This window comes from Ochotona curzoniae, unplaced genomic scaffold (assembly GCF_017591425.1).
Source record: "Ochotona curzoniae isolate NIBS_2020 unplaced genomic scaffold, NIBS_Ocur_1.0 contig_3622, whole genome shotgun sequence".
In the NCBI taxonomy this organism is placed as follows: Eukaryota; Metazoa; Chordata; class Mammalia; order Lagomorpha; family Ochotonidae; genus Ochotona; species Ochotona curzoniae.
The window spans coordinates 4,765,205-4,785,255 of NW_024465926.1; the positions used below are offsets into that span (position 1 = coordinate 4,765,205).

The following is a 20,051-nucleotide window of genomic DNA, read 5'->3' on the forward strand; positions in this document are numbered from 1 at the left end:
TCAGGTAGTCAAGGTCTGTATGCAGGAGACAGGAGTGTCTCTTGCCAGGGTGACAGGTGGCAGACAGTCCATCCAAGCAGAAGTGAGCCTTGGTGGCCTGAAGACGGGGAGTAAATGCTCTTGTCCAGAACGTGCCTTGCCTTGTAGGATGCAGGTGAGGCTGCAGGTGGCCTCAACATTGTCCTTGGTTTCCACTGCAGCCCTGGAAAGCAGGTGCACCAAGGCTTCATTTATGGATGAGGAGATGGAGTGTGACCCTCGTGTCCCAGGCCCCAAAAGGTCAGAATTTGTACCTGGGGCTCGCTTCTTCAGAGCCGGCCTTTGAACTCAGACATGGCTCTAATGCCAGCATCGGCTTACTAGGTGCTATCTACAGCCCACGGGAATCTTAACCAGATTAAGAAGGAGCAGGAGTGTAATTAAATGGAAACAACTGGAGAGGGCTTGCCAGCTTCCCTGAGGTTGCATGTGGGATGATTCTTTTGTGCCTTATAAGGGGCAAAGAGGCCAAGCCAGGCTCCTAGACCCAAGCCAGTGACTTCTACAACCTCTGTCTGCCTTGGGGAGGGCACCTGGACCCTGGCTTGCAGTAGTTCTTTGCTTGACTTGAACACATGTTTGTGCACAGGCAGAAGCTGGCTTGTGTTTTGACAGCGCTGGGCTTCCAGGGCTGACGTTCACCCCCACTTTCCCAACAGATCATGAAGGAGGTGCGGCAAGCACTGTGCAATGCCGCCACGGATGCTGGGCTTCCAGGGCTTATGTTCACCCCCTCTCCCCCAACAGATCATGAAGGAGGTGCGGCGAGCACTGTGCAATGCCGCCACAGATGACAGCAAGCTGCTGCTGCTCAGTGCTGTGGGTAGCGTGTTCTGCAGTGGCCTGGATTATTCCTACCTGATCGGCCGGCTGTCCAACGACCGCCGGAAGGAAAGCACCCGTATCGCTGAAGCCATCAGGTGAGCCCGGGTCCCCCTGCCATGCCTCCGCTGAATCAGAACTTTAAAATGAGAACAAGTTGCTGCTTTTTAGCCTCAGTGTATCCCATGGGACAGCCTTAGAGTAAAAATTATCTGAAATTCAAAATTTAATTGGGCATCTGTATTGTATCCCATTCTCTCCAAATTAAGGGTGCTATTCCCCTTCCTAGGTTAGCTCTCACATTCATTCTTTGAATCAAAAAGAGTTCATGGGCCCTGCATGGTAGCCTAGTGGCTAAATCCTTGCCTTGCAAGCACCAGGATCCCATATCAGCCTCAATTCATGTCCTGGCTGCTCTACGTCCCATCCAGCTTTTTGGCTATGGCCTGGGAAAGCAGCAGAGATGGTCAAGCCTCAGGACCCTGCATCCATGTGAGAGACTCAGTAGGAACCTGTGGCTCCTGGATTTACATTGGCTCAGCTCTGGCCATTGGAACCACTTGGGGAGTGAAACAGCAAACAGAAGATATTTCTTTCTCTCCTTCTCTTTGTAAATCTGCCTTTCCAATGGGCGAGGGAACGTGTGTTGCCTGTGGAGTCACCGAGCCTCAGGCCATGTGTCAGGGGATTCTCGGAGCCTCTGGGGCTGCTGCATGAAGGTACAGCACTGAACTGTCCCATCTCTGCATAACGTGCTGGCACCCTGGGATCCTCTGGGGTGTGTTCCTGAGGGGCCTGGCTCTGTAAGCTCATCTGCAGAGTGGCAGCTGGCAGCATGACGATCCTGGCCTCATGGCAGGTTGATAGGAGGAAGAGTCATCAAGAAGCTAGCCTCCTGACAGATGTCCCATGCATATGAGCTGTGGTCCAGTGCTCCCGTGGACTGGGACTGTGCCAGGACCCTGAATGGAGCTTCTCTGCTCACTGCTCTCCAGCCCCCCAGAGAGGTGTCCTTAGCTTTCCCATCCTAAAGAACAGAAGGCTCCACAAGAAGGCCCCTGTCCCAGGTCGGCCCCCTGGATTGGACAGAGCTGAGAGTTGACTCAGGTCTTGCAGACTCTGAAGTTCCTGCTGTTTGTGGCACACCAAGGCAGCCTGGCAGCTTGGCCAGGCAGAAGTCACTGAGGGTTTGAGTCATGCAGAGGCTGAGGGCTGAGTCAGTTTGATGGCCTCAGACACTGGGGAAGAAGGCGCTGAGCAGTATTCTGCGCACAGCCACGCATCTCTGGCAAGATCAGATATCAGAGCCACCGGGCCTGTAATGCAATATCCTGTTTGCTTGTTTGGCTCCCGCAGCCACACAGTGCTGTGATAGAATCTGCTATACAAAGTGAGAGACAGGATGAAGGGGTCTTTGCTTGGCCACTCTCATATCGAGTAAATGAAGTGAACGGCAGGCAGGTGGGGGCTCGGAGGTTTTGCTCACCAGTTCCCTTTGCCCTGTTCAGGGGACCTGATACCCTTGGACAAATATTAGACTGGAGTACATGGAATGAGAGGTCCTGGGGGCCTGGTGAGCCAGCCACAGTCCCGTGGGCCCTGCAGTGCCCTCTTTGGCACATGACTGTCCTCCAGGGGTAACCCAGGGACCCAACTCCTGTACAGAGGTCTTCCAAAGCTGCCATGACACAAGGTTTGCATGCACCTGTGAGTGGTGCATGTCGTCTGTTGGCCAGCACCTGGTGACGTGGCCACAGCTAACTGCAGGGGAGGCTGGGAAATACAGGCAACCAGTCAGCACTGGAGGAAGAAAATGGAAGGGAAACTAGGTTTGCAGAAGAGCTGGCCGAGCCCTGCCTACATCTCTGCTGTCTGCGCTCTTTTCCTGGGAGATCTGCTCATCCACCAGCTGGTTACCGAGCACTGGTCCTGATATTGGAGGGAGTCAGTGGTGCCCCAGCTGACCTGTAGGTGTCCTTGAGTTAAAGGGGAAGAATTCAGAAACAAGCAGATAATGAGTTAGGGTAATTATACTTTTTGATAATGGTGTTTTTCAGAGGCCCCGTGTGATGAGAAAGGCAGAGAATGGTAACTGACCAAGGCCAAGGGCATTCACATTTCTTTCTCATGAGCTCGCAAGTAATCCCTGTCTCCCATCTGAGAAAAACCTGCCTGCCTCTTCCACATCTACATGAGTATTAAAATGTTATAGGTCTTATATAGCAGCCAGGGGAAAGGCAAAGCTCCAAAGTGCACAGAACTAGAAGTTATCACTGGAGACCATGCTTCCTGGGGCAGATGCGCACTGCAGCCCTGCTTGGGACGGAAGGACGAGAAACTGCTGCCCCACCCCACAGCCATGATTCCAGAAGCCACTCACCCAGAAGGCAGCCCAGCATCCTTCCCCTGTTGTAGTCAGCACTCCCTGAATACAGAGCTCTGTGTTGGTGTGATGAGTGAGTGACCTGGGGTCGGGGGCAGTTCTGCCTGGAACCATCTAGGTTCAAAAAACATCTTACACGTCATCTACCCCAGCCCAAGGCCATCCTGCAAAGCTTTGAATCCCTCTGCAGCATCGCCTTTCGGTTGGTCACAGAGCCAAGCCTGGACAAGCTCCAGGAACGAGGAATTCATAGTTCCTGAAGCTGCCTATGCCACTTTCTGCAGGTGACACAGGCAGCTCTCCCTCCCTAGTGAAGTGTGCACCTCTCTTTGGTTCTGTGCCTTCCTCTGGGTCAGAACCCAGAACCGCAGGTTGTCTTCCTTAGATACATACAGGGCATTGTGTAATTCATGCTCTAAGTCATGGCTGGAGTGTGGCAGGAATGGGTACCAGGAGCACCCCCAAGACAAGGGCAACAGGGGCCAAGCTGGAAACCCAGGACATGGAGACACCCCGTCAGCACCGCTCTAACAGTCTGTCAGCTGGGGGCCAACCATGTGGTGCAGGGGGTTGAGCCACCACCTTAATGCCAGCTTCCCCTATATAAGCACCAGTTCAAGTTTCACTGTATGTCCAGCTCCTTTGTAATATGTCTGGTAAAGCAGTAGAAGGTGGTGGATAAAAGTGTTGGATAGAAGATCTCTTTCTATAATTCTGCCTTTCAGTTAAATAAAAGATCCCTTTATTTTGAAAATGTGCATCCTGTTGCTATATATCCGGGCTTGTGTGACTCGTCCTTGGACCCCACACACCTGTGACAAACTGAGGGTGTGCCCCTCAGTACTTGGAGAGAACCAGGAGGACCAGGGGCGGGGGGTGGGGCCAGCAAGTGGAAATCACCTATTTGAGCTTTTCTGTCTTCTCTCAGGGATTTTGTGAAGGCCTTCATCCAGTTCAAGAAGCCCATCGTGGTGGCCATCAACGGGCCAGCCCTGGGCCTAGGAGCATCCATTCTGCCCCTCTGTGACATCGTGTGGGCCAGCGAGAAGGCCTGGTTCCAGACGCCCTATGCCACCATCCGCCTCACGCCTGCCGGCTGCTCTTCCTACACCTTCCCCCAGATCCTGGGTGTGGCACTGGTAAGGCCATTGTTCTCCTGTTCTGCATGTGAGCGTGAGCATGGGTCCTGGGCTATCTCTAAGTGCAGGTGTACACAAGGCCAGGGTACTGCTGACCTGGTGGATCTGGCTGTGCTCCCACTGCCTCCTCACAGGAGCTGGGCTGAGGCTGGCCCATCTAGCTGACCTACCTGGTGAGTAGCCAGGCCAAGGAAGATGAAGAGGATGCTCATTTATTGAACAAATTCTGGGCCCGGTTCTCTCCTGAAACACTCCTCACCACCAGCCAGCATGAATATAGGAGCTTCCTATGCTGACTAGGACCCTGACTGTCCTCCATGTGGTTGATCTGCCCCCCTTCCACCTGCAGGGGGTGTCTTCTCCACTCACACATCATGTGGACACCCCTGCCGGAGACTGGGAAATGCACTCTAACCACGTGGAGGGAAGCAGGTGTGGACAGACTCTAGTGCTCACACAGCAGTCTCCACCCCCTGTGGAGTGGTTGTGACTTCACATTACAGGTGGAAAGTTAAGCTCGGGAGGTGACAGGCATCCTGGCCTATTGCCCCTGGGCAGTGTTAGAATGGAGTCCATGGCAAGAGGCAGTCAGATATTGTACCCACAGCAAGTCTGGCTCCAGAGCACACTGTGGGGAACTCCAGGGGACTGCAGCTACAGAGCTGGGAATTTGGGTTTGTCTACCCCGGCAGGGAGCTGTGGTGAGGGCTCAGGTAGTTGCGCCTTTGTCACTCAAATGGAAGAACCGACTGAGTTCCCAGCTCTCAGCTTCAGTCTGGCTCAACTGTGATTGTGGTGGGCATTCGCAGAGTGAATATGGGAGATCTGATTTAATGTCTCTTTCTCTGCTTCTCAAATTAATAAAATAAAGTCAAAACCAAGTAGATCACACATCTTAAGTGCTGAGTTGAGATGCCAGCCCCAGGGAGAAAGTGAGCTGGTCTGTGTTCAAGGTGACCGGGAACCTTCGATGGCTCATAGGCCCTGCCCGGACCCTCAGAGGGCAGCCCCAGCTGTCATCCTCCAAAGGCTGAGCTCGAGACTGGCTGGCTTATCCCCAAGCATAGTGCAGGTCTGAGTCAGGAGCACAGGAGATCTGGACAGTCCCCCATACTCACCAAGGAGGTAGCCAGGCAGGGTCCCTGTTCTAGCCCTTGCTGAGCACCCCCAGTCCTTGCCATGGCCAGCTCTGCCTCTTGGGGAGTGGCCGTGCCTTATCCAGGAAGGGCCCCTAAACTGAATATGGCTTTGGATGTTCCAGGCAGAAGAGAAACAAGTGGCATGACTGGGCAGGGTACCTGGGAGGCCTGTGCATGAACAGCAGTGGGCAAAACTGATACCCGGCAAGGAAGGTGGGCGAGTCAGGGCCAAGGCTGCAGAGGGACCAGGGAAGGCCCCTGAGCCTGACATAAGGGTGGTGCTGGGACTCCAGGCTCTGGCACAGGCTTCGATCAGACCTGCCCACAGTCCACAGGGAACAATCTGTCAGCAGGTGTTGAGGGTCAAGGGAGACGCTGCCACAGAGCTGTCAAGGAAACACATCCAGGCAATAGGTACAGTTGTCATTCCCTCACGCAGAGGCAGAGTACTCCCAAGACCCTGTAGAGAGAGAGATAAGAAATGAGATCCCTTCTGTTTACTATACGTTCTTCCATGCCCGTTTCTGATAATGGCTCCACTGACAACAAGGGCATTGGTGAACACTTGGGGCCTTTACCACCAGTTGCTCTCTGCTCTGAGTACCGTCCCAGTAGCCTGCCCCCTCTGCCAAGGGTCCGAAGCTGGCCTCATCCCTCTCTATGGGGAAGGTCTGGCTTCAGGAGGCTGAATGACTTACCTAATGTTGGGCATCAGGACTGGAGCTCTTCACTGTGGGGTGCTGATTCACCTTCTGCTCACCACCGCCCACTCCCCAAGTCTCCTTATAAGTCCTTGAGCTGGGTTGCCCTGCTTTGTTCTCACTTTAGAAAGAGTGCTGGAGCGACATAGGGTTCAGGAATAGCCAGGAAGTATAAACAAAAGGCTTGCTCTGGGTCCCACATGCATCAAGGTAGACTTGGGTCCCAGTAGCCTGGGGAAAATGTAGCCACCTACCGTTCCTTCATTGAATGTCTGGTCCCAAGAACCTCTGGCGATTCAGCAGTCTGGGCTGATTTCAGGCATCCCCTCTTCTGGGCAGCCACTCAGGAACCCCTTAGGACCCCTGGGCTGCCCTTCACCAATGGCATAGCAAGCAGGCGGGCGCTAAGCCTGGCCACCTAACCTCTTTCCCTTTTGATCTTTGCTGCCATTGTGCTGGGGTCCGGAGCCTCCCCATCTTTTGTGGTCACAAATAAATGTTCAAATTGTCCAGCTTCTCTCAGTCTTCTCTCTTGTTTCGGTCATGGCTGAAATGCCAAGAAAGCTGCAGACGGACACGTGTCCTCTTGCTTGTTGACCAGGTCCATCTCGGCTACTTGTATTGGGTCTGTTCGCTACGTCCCAAGGCTGTGTGATGTTTTAAATATGTGACACACGTTTGTCTCGCAGCATCACATGCCACAGACATTTCTGTAGTCTAGCACAGACAGCTGTCCTCTGGGTCACCAAGACCCACGGTGACAGCCAGAACCAAAAGGGAGCTTTGCATAGGTCTAGAACCCCATGGGTTGGACATCGCAGCACTCCCCCAAGAGTGACCAGCAGACAATGGCAAGGGGAGAAGGGTAGGGAGAAGCTGACGGCTGAATGGTGACTTGGAGGGAGGTGAAGAACCTGTCACGTGGGTGAGATTGATGCCCTGAGTCAGTGTGACTCATTTCTGGACATGTAGCTGGTTACTGCTGTGTGCTAAGCTGGGCCCTGGGGCCACATCTGTGTAGCCCCTGTGGTCCTTGTATGACCTTTATGCAGAAGGAAATTCTTTAGGGAGCAGGGTGCAGGACAGCCCGGGACACAAAGACTGAGAAAGGCTGGGGTAGGGCACACATTGCTGCCTTAATATTATAGTCATCGCTGAGACCTTTGTGGTTGACAGTGGTGGCAACACTTCAGCTGGGTTAGCTTAAGAATTAATAGATGTAATGATCCGCCTAGCTGCGTGTCCGGGAGTAGAGCATCCCTTGGGAGACCAAGGAGTCAACCTGAAGCACACCTGCACCATCACTCCGTTCTCTTCCCTTGTTGCTCTCTTGCCCCATTTCTGCTTTGCTTGTGGACTCGTCTCTGCACAAAGCAGAGATACTTCAGTGGTGGATACCCATTCACCTGCAGCCAGGGAGGGGGAAAAGCCACCCCTCCACACGCGCGCGCACGCACACACACACACACACACACACACACACATACACACATTCACCGTGGACAGGTGCAAGCCACACCGCAGAGCTTTGTCACCCAGGACTGAAATCACTTGCCCTCGGCCCATCCTTTTGGCGGGGCATCAGCAGTGGAGTGTACCCAGGCTGTGGCCTCTACCTTCCTCTTGGGGAGGAAACGTGCACAGACAAAGCCACAGGAATGTGTGGCTCCCTTGAGAATGGAGGAATGGATGCTTGGATAGATGTCTGCAGACGTAGCCATTTTCAAACTATTCTCACAGCTCTTCCAGCCCCAGGCCACCGGGCCTGTCTTGGAGAGCAGGGACAGGTACACACGGCCTGTCCAGGACCGTCTTAAGGGACATGGATGACATTCCAGGCCCGCAGCCCTGCCTCCCCTCTGCTCTTTCAGGCCAACGAGATGCTGTTCTGCGGGCGGAAGCTCACTGCACAGGAGGCATGCAGCCGGGGCCTAGTGTCACAGGTCTTCTGGCCCACCACGTTTAGCCAGGAGGTCATGCTGCGGGTCAAGGAGATGGCATCCTGCAGTGCCGTGGTGAGTTCTGGCATTGCTGGGTGCCTGTCTGACAGATGAGAACAGTGAGGCTCAGAGGGCCTGACTGACCTGCCAGAGCTGTGCAGAGCAACAGGTGAAGGCCCTTTAAATTGGTGCATGTGATTTCTTGGCTTGAGAGTCAAAGGGAGGTGCTGACCGTGGTCTCATTGTTTTCATCCACTCTGCATGGGCGCACCTCTCGAGAGATTTACACCCTGGAGGAGGGGCTGCTTTTAGAAGGAGGTTCTAAGCTCACACAGGGCAGCCCGCATATCTCTGGCTCTCCACAGCTGCTGAGGACAGGGGCATGATAGCATGCAAGAGGACCAGAGAGTGGGCACGCTGACCTGGGATGCTACAAGCCGCCAGGATCTGGCATGACTAACTTTCGCCATCAGATTCTGGCGATTCATCACAGGACAGATCGGAAACGTGCATGCCAGGTGCCAATTTTCCATCTGATAGTGGCTTCAGGCAGACCAGGGGAGGTGAACAGGACGCTGTGCCTGGAGCCCTAGGCCAGCTCCATGGCCCCCGAGCATGCTTTGGGAGCAGAATCCTCGGAGTCTGCCTCAGGGCTTCATGTGCACAAAGCTGGAAGACTCTTGCCTTCCTTTTGCCCTTCACTGTTCATGGACTCCCAAGATGGGGACCTGCTCCCTGGGCACACAGCAGCAGACATAAGGATGCTGAGCGGGAGCTGAAGGCCCATGCATGGCTCCAAGTGCCCAGTCCTGGCCACATGCTATAGCTCATCTCCTTGCCTAGATTCTCCCCTAGTCTTTCAGGAGTTCAGGGTAGTCGACTCATCTCACCTGGCCTGGGACTCTTGGTTTTAGCCCTGGAAATGTCATATCTCAGGAAACGCCGTAGTCCTGGGCAGGTGGGTGTGATTGGTCACTGGAGGCTCAGCTTGCTAGAGTAGCAGGTGGAAATTCTTAAAAGAGGACAGCAGGGGTGAGAGCATGTGGGGTGTTGGACAGCCTTTGGGGTGCTTTACATTACTGAGTTTTGGGCTCTTCATCTAGCGGAGGAAGTATGAATTTACCAACTTATGGGTGGAGTTGCCCTAAGGGGCAACTAATGCATCCTTATCCTAGAGCCTGTTGGCTAGTGGAGATCATAATGGTGTTGATATTATTGCTACGAGTATTTCTCCTGAGTGTGGTGATTATTGCTCACTGCAGTGCTTGTTCCTGGAGTACTCTCACTATTACTCCCTCTATTACTACCTGATGATTAGAATTATTGCTCATTACTTTATGACTGTGATTACTGTGATTATTATTCACAACTCCAGTTACGGCTTTTAGGATCACAAAGAATGTTGTGGTTATTGCTGGTTACTGCAGTGGCTATGACCGTGCCCACCACTGAGCCTGGCAGGGGGGCACTGCTGTCGGGGTGGGCCGCTTGGATCCGTTTCATTTTTCGATCCTGTGTACTTAGTGACCAAGTGTCATTGTTCCTGACAAGAAAATGAGGATCAAGCACCGAGGCTAAAGGAGTGGCTCCCTAAACTTTTTAGACGACTGTTGAGCATGGGGGCTATGACTGCCTCGCCCTTGGGTAAATGAAAGGGCTTTGGAGATCTCGGGGGAGGGTGGGTAGCAGCATGCCGCATGCAGTCCTGGATCCAAGGACTCAAGCCCTGGCTCCCAGCCCATCCAGCTCGTGTGTTTTGCTGCAGGTGTTGGAGGAGTCCAAATGCCTGGTCCGGAGCTTCCTAAAGTCTGTGCTGGAGGATGTGAACGAGAAGGAATGCCTCATGCTCAAGCAGCTGTGGAGCTCTTCCAAGGGCCTGGATTCCCTCTTCAGCTACCTGCAGGACAAAATTTATGAAGTCTGAAGGGCCCTGGGCCGCCTGCCCCAGCACCTGGCAGCACCTGGCTTTCCACTCTGAATTCAGAGCTCCGGTGTCCGCTTCGGCTAAGGAGCTCGGCCCGGTGTCCCTTCATACCTAGAGTTGTGTCTGTGTCTTTGTGTTCTTTGGTTGTTCCACATTGGTTTGAGTTTTGTTTAACAGTGGGAAACACAGCGTGCTTGGCCTCTCCCGTGTCCCCGCCCCCACTGGCCAGAGAACTCCCCAGGGCTGATCTTCCTGGGGGTGGCCAGGTCCCGCTGTTCTTTCCCCACTTGCTGGTCCAGGCAGCGGAAGGCCGCTGGCCTCTTTCTGACTCAGGCTGTGTGTACACAGTGCCTCTGACCGGGGCTGTGGCCGTCAGGGCGCTCTCCCGTCAGTGTGGTTTGGGAGGACGGTGGGGAATCCAGAGTGATGAGCACAACGATGGTTTAGACCCGACTTCAGTCTCCTCTCTGACACAAATCTGTGCAACTCTTAGGGCTTGGTCTCGAAACCCGATGGCGTGATTTACAAACCCAGATATTGTACATTTAGAAAATGTTTTGTTAAATATATATTTTTAAAAACAACATAAGTGGAAATTCTGATAATTTATGTGTATTATATGTAAAGCTAGTTTTACAAAAACATGAACTACTAGGAAAATGTTTTATGTTTTTTTTTCCTTTCTTTACACAGACTTATTTATTTATTTTTGTTTACGTAGGATGACGTCTGTTTCCACAAATCTTACTTCCACACTGCCCTAGACCAAATCCCATACGAGGTGTGTGCCCGCTGGGTGCATTTCAGCAACGAACCCCACAGATGAAAAAGGAAAGGTTTCTGTGGGGAAAAGGAATAGCCGTGCCTCTGACCCTGTGTGTGTAAAGTGGTTCTCCGCTGTAATGCCGTGAACAGCAGTTCTGTAGCCTGGTACTTGGCAGTAGCTGTGCAAGGAGTTTTCCTCTTCTGTCTACCATCCTTAGGGAGGCAAAGAGCTCCCTGATGTACCAGGAAGGCATGAGGAACCCGGTCCCACCCGTGGATGGCACATTGTCTAGAGTGAGACTTTTTTCTTTGGAGGATAGCGCCTGATGTTTGAGGCGATCGCTTTTCCATGTGGGCAGCGGTTTCATGTTTGGGCGTTCAGGGGAGTCGGGGAAGACTTCCTGCTCTGCAGAGCCGCCTGTTAGCAGGTCAGATTTGGGTCCAGAAGCCGGAGGGCCTGCCTGTTTCTTTAGTTGCTTTTCCACAGAGGGAAACAGTGATTGGGGGTGGTCTGCCAGCTGCGGGGACCCCCACCTGGATGGGGAGACCCTCAGATGAGGCCCCTGGGTTTGGTTTTGGCTAAAAATGAGACTGTATGCACCAAGGTTTGAGCAGAGGGATGGAAGAGCTGTGCTCCCTGTGGGGCTTTGACCCATTACGGTGAAGCACGTAGTCTCAGGGTGCTGGGATTTGTTCATTTCCATCACATCCTGAGAAATCCTTTGGTTTTCCCCTTCTCTTTTGCTGTGAGTTGCAAATACTGTGACTGTCTCTCCATCCTTCCATCTCTCTCTCTCATCTGTCCTTACAGGTGACCAGTGCACAGGGACAAACCGCAGTGGAAGGGGGAACTTGTGACCCTGGATTGTGTGTCTACTCTAGAGGTAGAAATGAGGTCCCCCATGGGATGGCCTTGTGCCCCTGCAGAGAGCTGCTCTCCTCCAGGGACCAGCACAGGAACTCCTGTCTTCCATCCTTCTCCTCCAGCCTCTGCCCTCTTGGTCCAGCCACCTGTTTCTGGTAGAGGAGGATGGCATGGAAGTCCTGTGTGCTCTCCGCCATCGTGTGCTTGGGATGCTGCAGGAACTAAGGCTTGGAGTGTAGGGAATTACTGTGGGGAACCACTGGCTTTGGCCCAAATGCCCATTGTCACTTCTCTAATAGGGTGTTGTCTCCTGTCCTGAGGGAGCAGGCACCAGCTACCCCAAAGCCCCTTGGCCCATGCTCTGTGTTCCATGACATAACCTCTTCATTGCTAGGTCCTCTGTTGGGAGAAAGAGTCCTTGGTTTTCTATTCAGTTTGCAAACAAGAGGGAGATAGTTTTGTTCCCCATCTTCACAAACAGTATTGGGGTTCTCAGTGGAACTGACAGGAGATATTTAGAAATTCCTTTTGATCCATAGCTGCCTTCATTTCCCACAGCCAGAGCAGGAGTGTTTTAAGTGCGGTCTGCACCATGAGGTCCTGGCCTGCACACTTTAAGGATCTCCACTGAATTAGGGTAGGAGCGTGAAAGCATTTCTAGGGAGGAGTTCGTGCCACTGCTCTGTCTTTTCGAGGCATAAGGGGTGTTTTTCACATCTGTGTTTTGGAGGTTTGCCTACAGTCAGTTCAGAGAGGGAGCTCTGCCAGTTGGCCCAAAGTTGGTGACATCTGTTTGCAGCAGGACAGACCAAACCACGGAGTGTTTCGCTTTCTGCATAGTTACTTCACAGGTGGGTCAATAAAACCCAGTAATCCAGCACAAAGTGATTGGGGATTAAGTCACAGTTTATCCTCACAGCCTTCTCAAGATAGGGTTTCTCGGACTTTCATTTTATATTTTCCACCCTGGTGCTCTCTCTCCACCCGTGGGCCCCTCGGGCCCCTCTCCGTCCTTCCCTGCTGTCTGCCCCCATCCGCATATCTGCTCCTTCCTCGCGTCCAGTCGGAGCTGGTCTTGGTGGCCCCATCCCTAAGTTCCCTTTGGGTTTGGAAGGACAGCTGCTGTGGGTGGGAGTTGGGGGATTACCTCTTGGGTCCACACCTTCCCCTCCTGTTAGCAGTGCGTTAGACTGTCCCCGTCCACCCCAGCTGCTGAGGAGACCTGGCTCCTGGCTCCCGGAGGTAACAGTCCTGTTCAGGAGGAGTCTTGAGCCCAACTCCTGTTAGGGTGGCCATACTTCCTCATCTTGTGGAAGCCACATCGTGCAGCGGATGAACTCATTTGTCCCTTCCAGCTAATGTTTGTGCACAAAAACCATCGAGATCGCTTGCTAAGAATGACGTTGGGTAATGATCAGAAGGTGGTAAGAGAACTGATTGAAAACCTTGTTCTTGTTTGGTACAAACTCAAACCAGAACATGTTCTCTCTGAAGCATGAAAATAAGTTTTTCTCATAGGAAGCTTCGCTTGAGGATGGAAGAATAATCACAATAGTCCGTGAACAATGCAGCAGTATCTTAGAGTACCCACATTTAACGATAGACTTGACTGAATGTTGAACTGCATTTTCCATCATTAATTGTTGGTTTTAAAAGAACTTTACAACCTTTGAAAAAAACTTTTTAAAAGTTTGTAAATTTTTTTAATTTGAAGTTTAGTTACATTCATGCAATTTTCCAAACTAGTTTCTGTGGAGATTTTTTTTTAACAAAGAAAAACAAATAGAAACATCTGCAGATCTTCCTAAGTGAATATTTAAAATGCAGAATTGCTCTGTTTCTGTACTCAGATACTTAGGTCTGTTGTATATATTAGTCTAGACATTCTCACTAATATACACAGTATTTAAGACTCTAAATGAGATTTCTTAAGTATTTTGTTTTATTCTCTGTAAATGATTTTGTATAATCTTTTAAAATCTACACTTTGCCTTTGTAGATATTTAAGGGAAACCATTTGGGATTGTCTTGCATGTATATTTTTGTTGTAGATAAGTGTGGCTTAGTTCTTTTTGCAAATTTTGGTTGAAATGCTTATAAACTTTAATACAGTATATATTTTCAGAATATAAACTTTTGTATTTCTGTGGTAAGTTAGGATATGCGTTTTAGGCAATCTTTTCCATTATTATCACCCATTCTTTCATAAAATAACATACTGGTTTGGTGCCAATGTTTTTATTATTATTATCATCATCAGAATCTAATGTTCTTAAAGTTGGAGAGAGGAGGCTGATTTTCTTTTCCTTGAAGTAACTGAGTTTGACCTATATGATTTGGAAATGTGTTGAGTTTGTGAATAAGCCTTACCACTAGGATAAGTAAATTCTCCATCCTTTACAACTACCGTGGTAGTTTCAGATCTTCCCATAAATTCTCACTGTGTGGCAGTTGATGGAGTCTGTGAACAGAGCCTTAAGTGAGTTGCAAAAAGTATATAAATAAATAAAATGCAAAAAAAAAGGAAAAAAAATAAAAAGAAAAAAAAAACACTAAAGGGTAATACGGGTTGTTTCTCACATGCAGTGTAAGCCATGGGTGGACTCAACGTAGTCTGCACTCCATGGCTGCCTGGAGAGTTTGGTTGAGTTGATGGCGGCAGGGACCAGATATATACCTTGGTGACTGTCTTTGGCTGGCTGTCAGATTGGACCAAGGAAAGGTTTTTTTTTTTCCTGGACCTACTTGGGCACTGTCCCATGGTTATACGTAGTCATAGGGAGGAATGCTGGTCCATCGTTTTGTTCTGAACAAATGGCAGTTCCTGCTTCTGATCTGGCCATTGCCTGACCCCAGGTTCCATATGGATCACTTGGAAATGTCCGGTCTGGCTAAGGTCAGCACTCCTGGAGATATGTGAGCAGAGTTTACATACGAATCTTACTGTGTAGACAATCGGAAAGTTGGTTTTAGTTACACAATCAGCATTCCCATGTGTCTTCAGTGTCTTATTGATGAACTGTGCATGCCAAGCCATACTAAATTGGAGTTTAGCAGGACGGTAGGCAGACTAGTTACAGAAAACACACACACTTAACAGGTTGGTGATGCCAGGACAGTTTCAGTGGAGCAGAGCTCATGGGCCCATGGTGTCTGGGACCTGATCAAGCCAACTACCATTTGAACTTAATTTTCAAAGCAATTCAATTCATTTGGGTTGATTACTCTTCAATAGTTACCATCAACTTGGTTCTTGTCCTTAACAGCAAGAGCTCTTGAGTCCAGGATTGGAATGTGGCTGCAGTGGTTGGGTTCATATCTAGTAAATGTTTGGAAAGTCAAAAGTTCACAGGCTTTGGGATAAAGATTTGCTCCCCATTATTGCAGTGTGCATGGGAGCCAGGAGAACCCACATATAGTTGGAAGCTTCAGCTCTGGTCCGACACTGATTTGACCTTACTTCGTTGGCCCAACATCTGGCTCAATGGTAGAGCTCATTTAGTTGACTCTGGGAAGTTCAGAGGGTGTATGGAGTTTTCCATCTTGTATTTAATTTGTCCCTGTGCCATTAGTCTCATCTTGAAGTCATTTGCCAATGTCTACATTGACAGGATTGTGAAAATATTGCCTTTCATAAAACCAAGGACCAAAGAATTCCATTATTCCAACAAAGCATGAGTCTCTCGGACTGTGAGCACATCTGAACAGGGATGTGCGTACTCGAGGGATTACAGGAAAGCAGTCACTCCCACTGTCTCATGCTCCCCCTGGCTGACCACGTTGAGAAGGCTCTGGAAGGCGAGTTTCCAAGATTGAAACTCATGATCTCAGGTGGATATTTCTGCTGTATAGTGTTGAGCCTTGATTAAAAAAAATTTTTTTTTGTATTATAAAAAAGCATAGATCTGGCATTTCTGCAGACTATTTGACCGGTGTAGACCATGAGCCTTCAGCATGCGTGTTATAAGTATGTCTACACTGGGTGGTGGGAGCCTGCACTTGCCAGATTTCTCCCTCCTTTTGTTCTTCATGGTCACATTCCGATTCTTGTTTGACCTGAGAAGAGTCCTCTTCCGTTCTCAGGCAGAGTGATGCTCTACTCTCGTTCATGAGGGAAGCATTGATCCACTAACCAATTAAGAGAGATGGTTGCTGAAGGAGTGGCATTCTATTGGTAAGGCTTATTGCCAAACTTCTGATAATGAAGCAGGCTACCAAAAATGTATCCAGCCCACCCTAGGAGTGCTTGGACTGATCAAGGATGTAGCACACACACCAAAACCCACGGAGACCTTTGCAGATTTGGCCACTCTTTTGTTTTTCCAGTTTCTCATGGGAGAGTCTTTCACTAGTTCTAAATATTTGTAAGTATGGGTACTTCATAGAATTCTAAAGCATTCACAGTCTACCCTTTCTCACCATGCTGTAAATATTCACTGAGACTGGGTACAGAACTGAGGGATAATAATCTTCTGATTTATCAAACGCTGGCTGTCTAGAACAAATTGTACAACCTCTTTGTGAATGGTCCTGTAACGTGTATGAACACATTTCTGGGTGCCTTAGAAGTTGTATTTTTCATGTGTGCTAATATGCAGTATTTATACATTGTGAGAAGCTGCTTTGAATAAAAAGGTCAAAACTTTGTCTCCACACTCTTGTGTTTTTGCAGCCTGTGCATGAAGTTTGCAGTCAGATTCTGTGGTTTCTGAACAGAGACTTGTGGGGCCCCTGGGGGTTGAGACATCTGATGTGTTTGGGTCGCCTCCGAGTTCCTGGGGAGTGTGGACATGCGACACTCCCAGGCCAGGCTTTAAACTTCAGTTATTCAGGGAAGCATTCACTGGGCATGGGAGACAACAGCTTGGTTCCGGGGTGGGGGGAGGTGGCTGGGAGGTTAGAATGATGGGCACGGGGTGCTTTTTAGGTGCTTTTTAGGTTAGCATGTACCCCTTCCCTGATATCCCAGAATGCTTCCCTTATCACTGGAGACAAATCCAACTGCACTTGGTCTTGCACAATCCCAGCTGCACCCCTCCATTGTTCCTATTCCCGTGAACCACCTTTCAGCTGTGTGGGTCAGCCAGCTTGGGTGGGCCCTGGACTGTTCCCCTGAGGCCTCTGGCCCTTTTCTGTTGTGAACTGATGTCATTACTTTTGTCATGAAGTTGTTCCTTTTGGGGACGCCCTCCCTTCAAGGTTCCGATCCTCTTAGGTGAGAGGGCAGCGTCCAACCTGGAACATCCTTTGCACTTGGCTTCTCAGGGTCCTTTCAATAGACTGGACTAGGCCTATCATGTGCTCCAAAGCACAAGTATGAAACCTCCTTCTGGTTTTTGTAGGCTTCTAAAGCAGGTTGCTGCTGTTTTTAATCATAATTGATGTCTGTTTGAAGGGCAAAGAGAGAAAGATCCAGTGATTTACTCTCCAGATGCCCATAGCAGTCAGGGTTAGGCCAAGATGAAACCACGGGCCAGGAACTCAGTCCTCTCCCATAGGAATGGCAGGGCCCTAGGTAGCAGAGCTAGGACTTGCACAAAGACACTCCACGAATCCCAGTTAGCAACCACTGTTGTGCCTAATGCCTGCTTGCCAAGCAAGACCTCTTGTCTTGACTGTTTCTTGGCCTGGCTTTGACATGATATCATGGTAAATAGGAGAAAGAAACATAAGGAACAAAGTTCAAAGGGCCGAGATTCACCAGCCACCCATCCATGCCAACAACTCAATGATTACCTGGCATACAGGACGGGCAGTGATGGAGTATAGTCCCCAGAGCAGTGGTCCCTCAGGTCTGCTGAGTAGAACTATCTTCCCTAGCCCTGGATGTTCTTTTATGGGCTTCAGGACCCTTTGTCGCTCTCAGGCATAGTTCCTTACTGACACAAACATTGTCTCCTTTCAAAAGTTGACAATGAACTTGTTGCTGTGGAGCAATCATTGCTTCCAGTTTCATTCCCAATTGAGGCTTCGCTCATTCTCGGTGACTGTCACTGCCTTTTCTTGTTGTGAGAGCAGGAAGGAGCTTACATGGTAAGTACTGTTATTAAATGCACTCTTCTTTGTGTTTGGCTTCATAGAGGTTTACACCTGACTCTTGCATTGGGCTTTTTTTGCAAACGACTTTCCTTACCTCTGTGTCAGGTAAATCCTACATCACCAAATTTTCACTTCCTTTTCAGTCCCTGGGAGTCTGGCGGGCCATCGACACTTTTCCAGTGGAAGTCTACTGGCCCCTTGAGGGGGCAGACAAGGCAGTCAAACCCCCAGGTAACTCTCAAATGGGTCATGAGAAACACTCCTGCATCCTCTATTCAGCACAGGCAGGAGGGTGCATATATATACACACATACATACACATATATACACACATACAGGAGGGTATACACATGTATATACAAGATATACATGAGGTTATCTGCATATATACATGTACAAAATGTTTAAAAAGAGTCATTGGCATATGAACACTTCCCAGTGATTAAATGAGCTTTCCATAAATGCATGAGATGTGTTAGTTATTTTAAAAGATGAGCTTAGATAGATACACAGAGAGAAACATACATACACATACACTAGAGCAGTTGGCACAGCCCTGGAGTCATTGTAGCTTCCATGCACTCAGGGCTGGGACCTGCTGGCCGGGAATATACAGCACAGGGGGTTTGCTGTAAGCACATGCAAATGTGGGCACTGCTGGAGCAGGGCCTAGAGCAGGCTCCCTGCAGGGGTCTCCCTGGGGGGAGCCCCGACTCCTCCATGGAGCTCCCTCTGTGCTGGGTAGCATTTCCTGCTGTAAGGTGCATGTGGCTCAGGAGCAGGAGTGTCATCTTCAGCTATCCGTCCTATCACAGCCCCACCAGAAATTGGGGTTCTGTGGTTTCTAATAAGCCCTGTCTCCGTGCAGCATTCCAACCCGTTCCAGGAAATAAGAAAGCCCATGACATTGGATGGGGAAGGATGGGGTGTGCTCCTGAGCAGGGCAGAGAGCGAGTCCAGAAGTCCAGGATTGCTCACTCTGACCGGACAGGAGTGTGGCTGGCTGAGAGCAAGAACCCAGGAATGGTGTGAGTATTCTGGATGAAGGGTGGGAGGGACTCCTGGACCCTGGGATGGTTTCTCTGCTGTCTTGACCCAGGATGAATAAGAAACTTTGCCAGGGTAAGCAGAAAGTGCCAGGCTGTTTGAGAATTTGTGAGGATCCCTCCTCCAGGACTGCTGACCTGTAGCAAATGTGGCGAGGTTTCATGGAGAGACCAAGGCAGGATTAGGGATTCTTGGGTTTCCATGGAAAGAGCATTGTTGGAAGTCAGGCCACCTTGTATTTGAACCTCTGACTTGGTTTTGCTCATTCTGTCACATAATTCTCTTAATCTCCACAATGACCGCATGCATATCTGTCCAGGTTATAATGAAGCTCGTGTGAACTCAACGCACAAAATGTCCAGGACAGTGATTTGTTTGTAAGTGCCCCCAACATCCACCTTAACGCCCCCCCTTTCCTTTAAAAGTAATAGAAACCTTACTGGGAGATGGGGCAGAGACAACTGGGAGCAAAATCAGAGGCACAGAGCATCTCTGCAACTCAGTTGTTAGGTACCAACATCCAGGTTGGTGTAACTCAAGAATGGCCAGAAGACTCCACTCCCTTGGGACACTGCCCAGCCAGATGGTGACGCCTGGGGTGTAACTTAATAACCTCCCAGATTAAAGAGTTTCAGAATGATTCACGACTGGTGGGTGGTTGGGGTTGGTGGGTTGAGCCACTGTGAACCCAGAAACACAGGCAGAGAAATCGAGCTCTCGGGGGGGATGCCCCATGGCACTGGTGTCAGGGAAAGCCGGTCCTGCTCTTGTGGAACACAGAGCCCTAGACTTTGCCAGCACAGATGGCAAATGAGCTACCTCCAGGTGACCAAGGACCTTTCCTCATGGCACACACACTGCCCCAGGGGCCACCTGCGCAGCAGCCACGCTAGTTTACGCTTTCACTTCCAAAAAAAGACACCTGATCTGCTCTTCTGGCCACTTGGGTGGTGGCAAGCAGGGAGTGATGACAGAAGAGAATATGCAGACGGCATGGCCCAATTCCTGGGAGAACTGAGCTGGTGACGGATGGTGTTTCAGAAGCCTTGCGGTTGCGTCTTTAAGATCTTATCTGCTCTTGGCCGCATTTCCTGTTTGCTTGCAGAGGCTTTTGCTCTTCTGGTCCACTTGCTCAGCATACTCACGGGTCTGGTGTAGCAGGAAGAGCAGAATGCAGGGGACCAACTAGCACGGAGTTGCTCTACCACACCTGTGACGTGGAGTGACAGCACAGTTCCTCCTGGCTGC

General features: G+C 50.3%; 1 protein-coding gene across 1 annotated transcript in view; it reads left to right on the forward strand.

Moving 5' to 3' along the window:
- CDYL2 (chromodomain Y like 2) overlaps positions 1 to 16,362 on the forward strand; it is a 120,205-nt gene extending 103,843 nt beyond the window's left edge. Inside the window, exons 4-7 of the mRNA XM_040982329.1 lie at positions 787 to 959; positions 4,173 to 4,383; positions 8,095 to 8,238; positions 9,929 to 16,362. Coding sequence (XP_040838263.1) covers positions 787 to 959; positions 4,173 to 4,383; positions 8,095 to 8,238; positions 9,929 to 10,087 — 687 coding nt within the window. The 3' untranslated portion in view covers positions 10,088 to 16,362. The remainder of the gene's footprint in view (positions 1 to 786; positions 960 to 4,172; positions 4,384 to 8,094; positions 8,239 to 9,928) is intronic.
- The last annotated feature ends 3,689 nt before the right edge of the window (positions 16,363 to 20,051 follow it).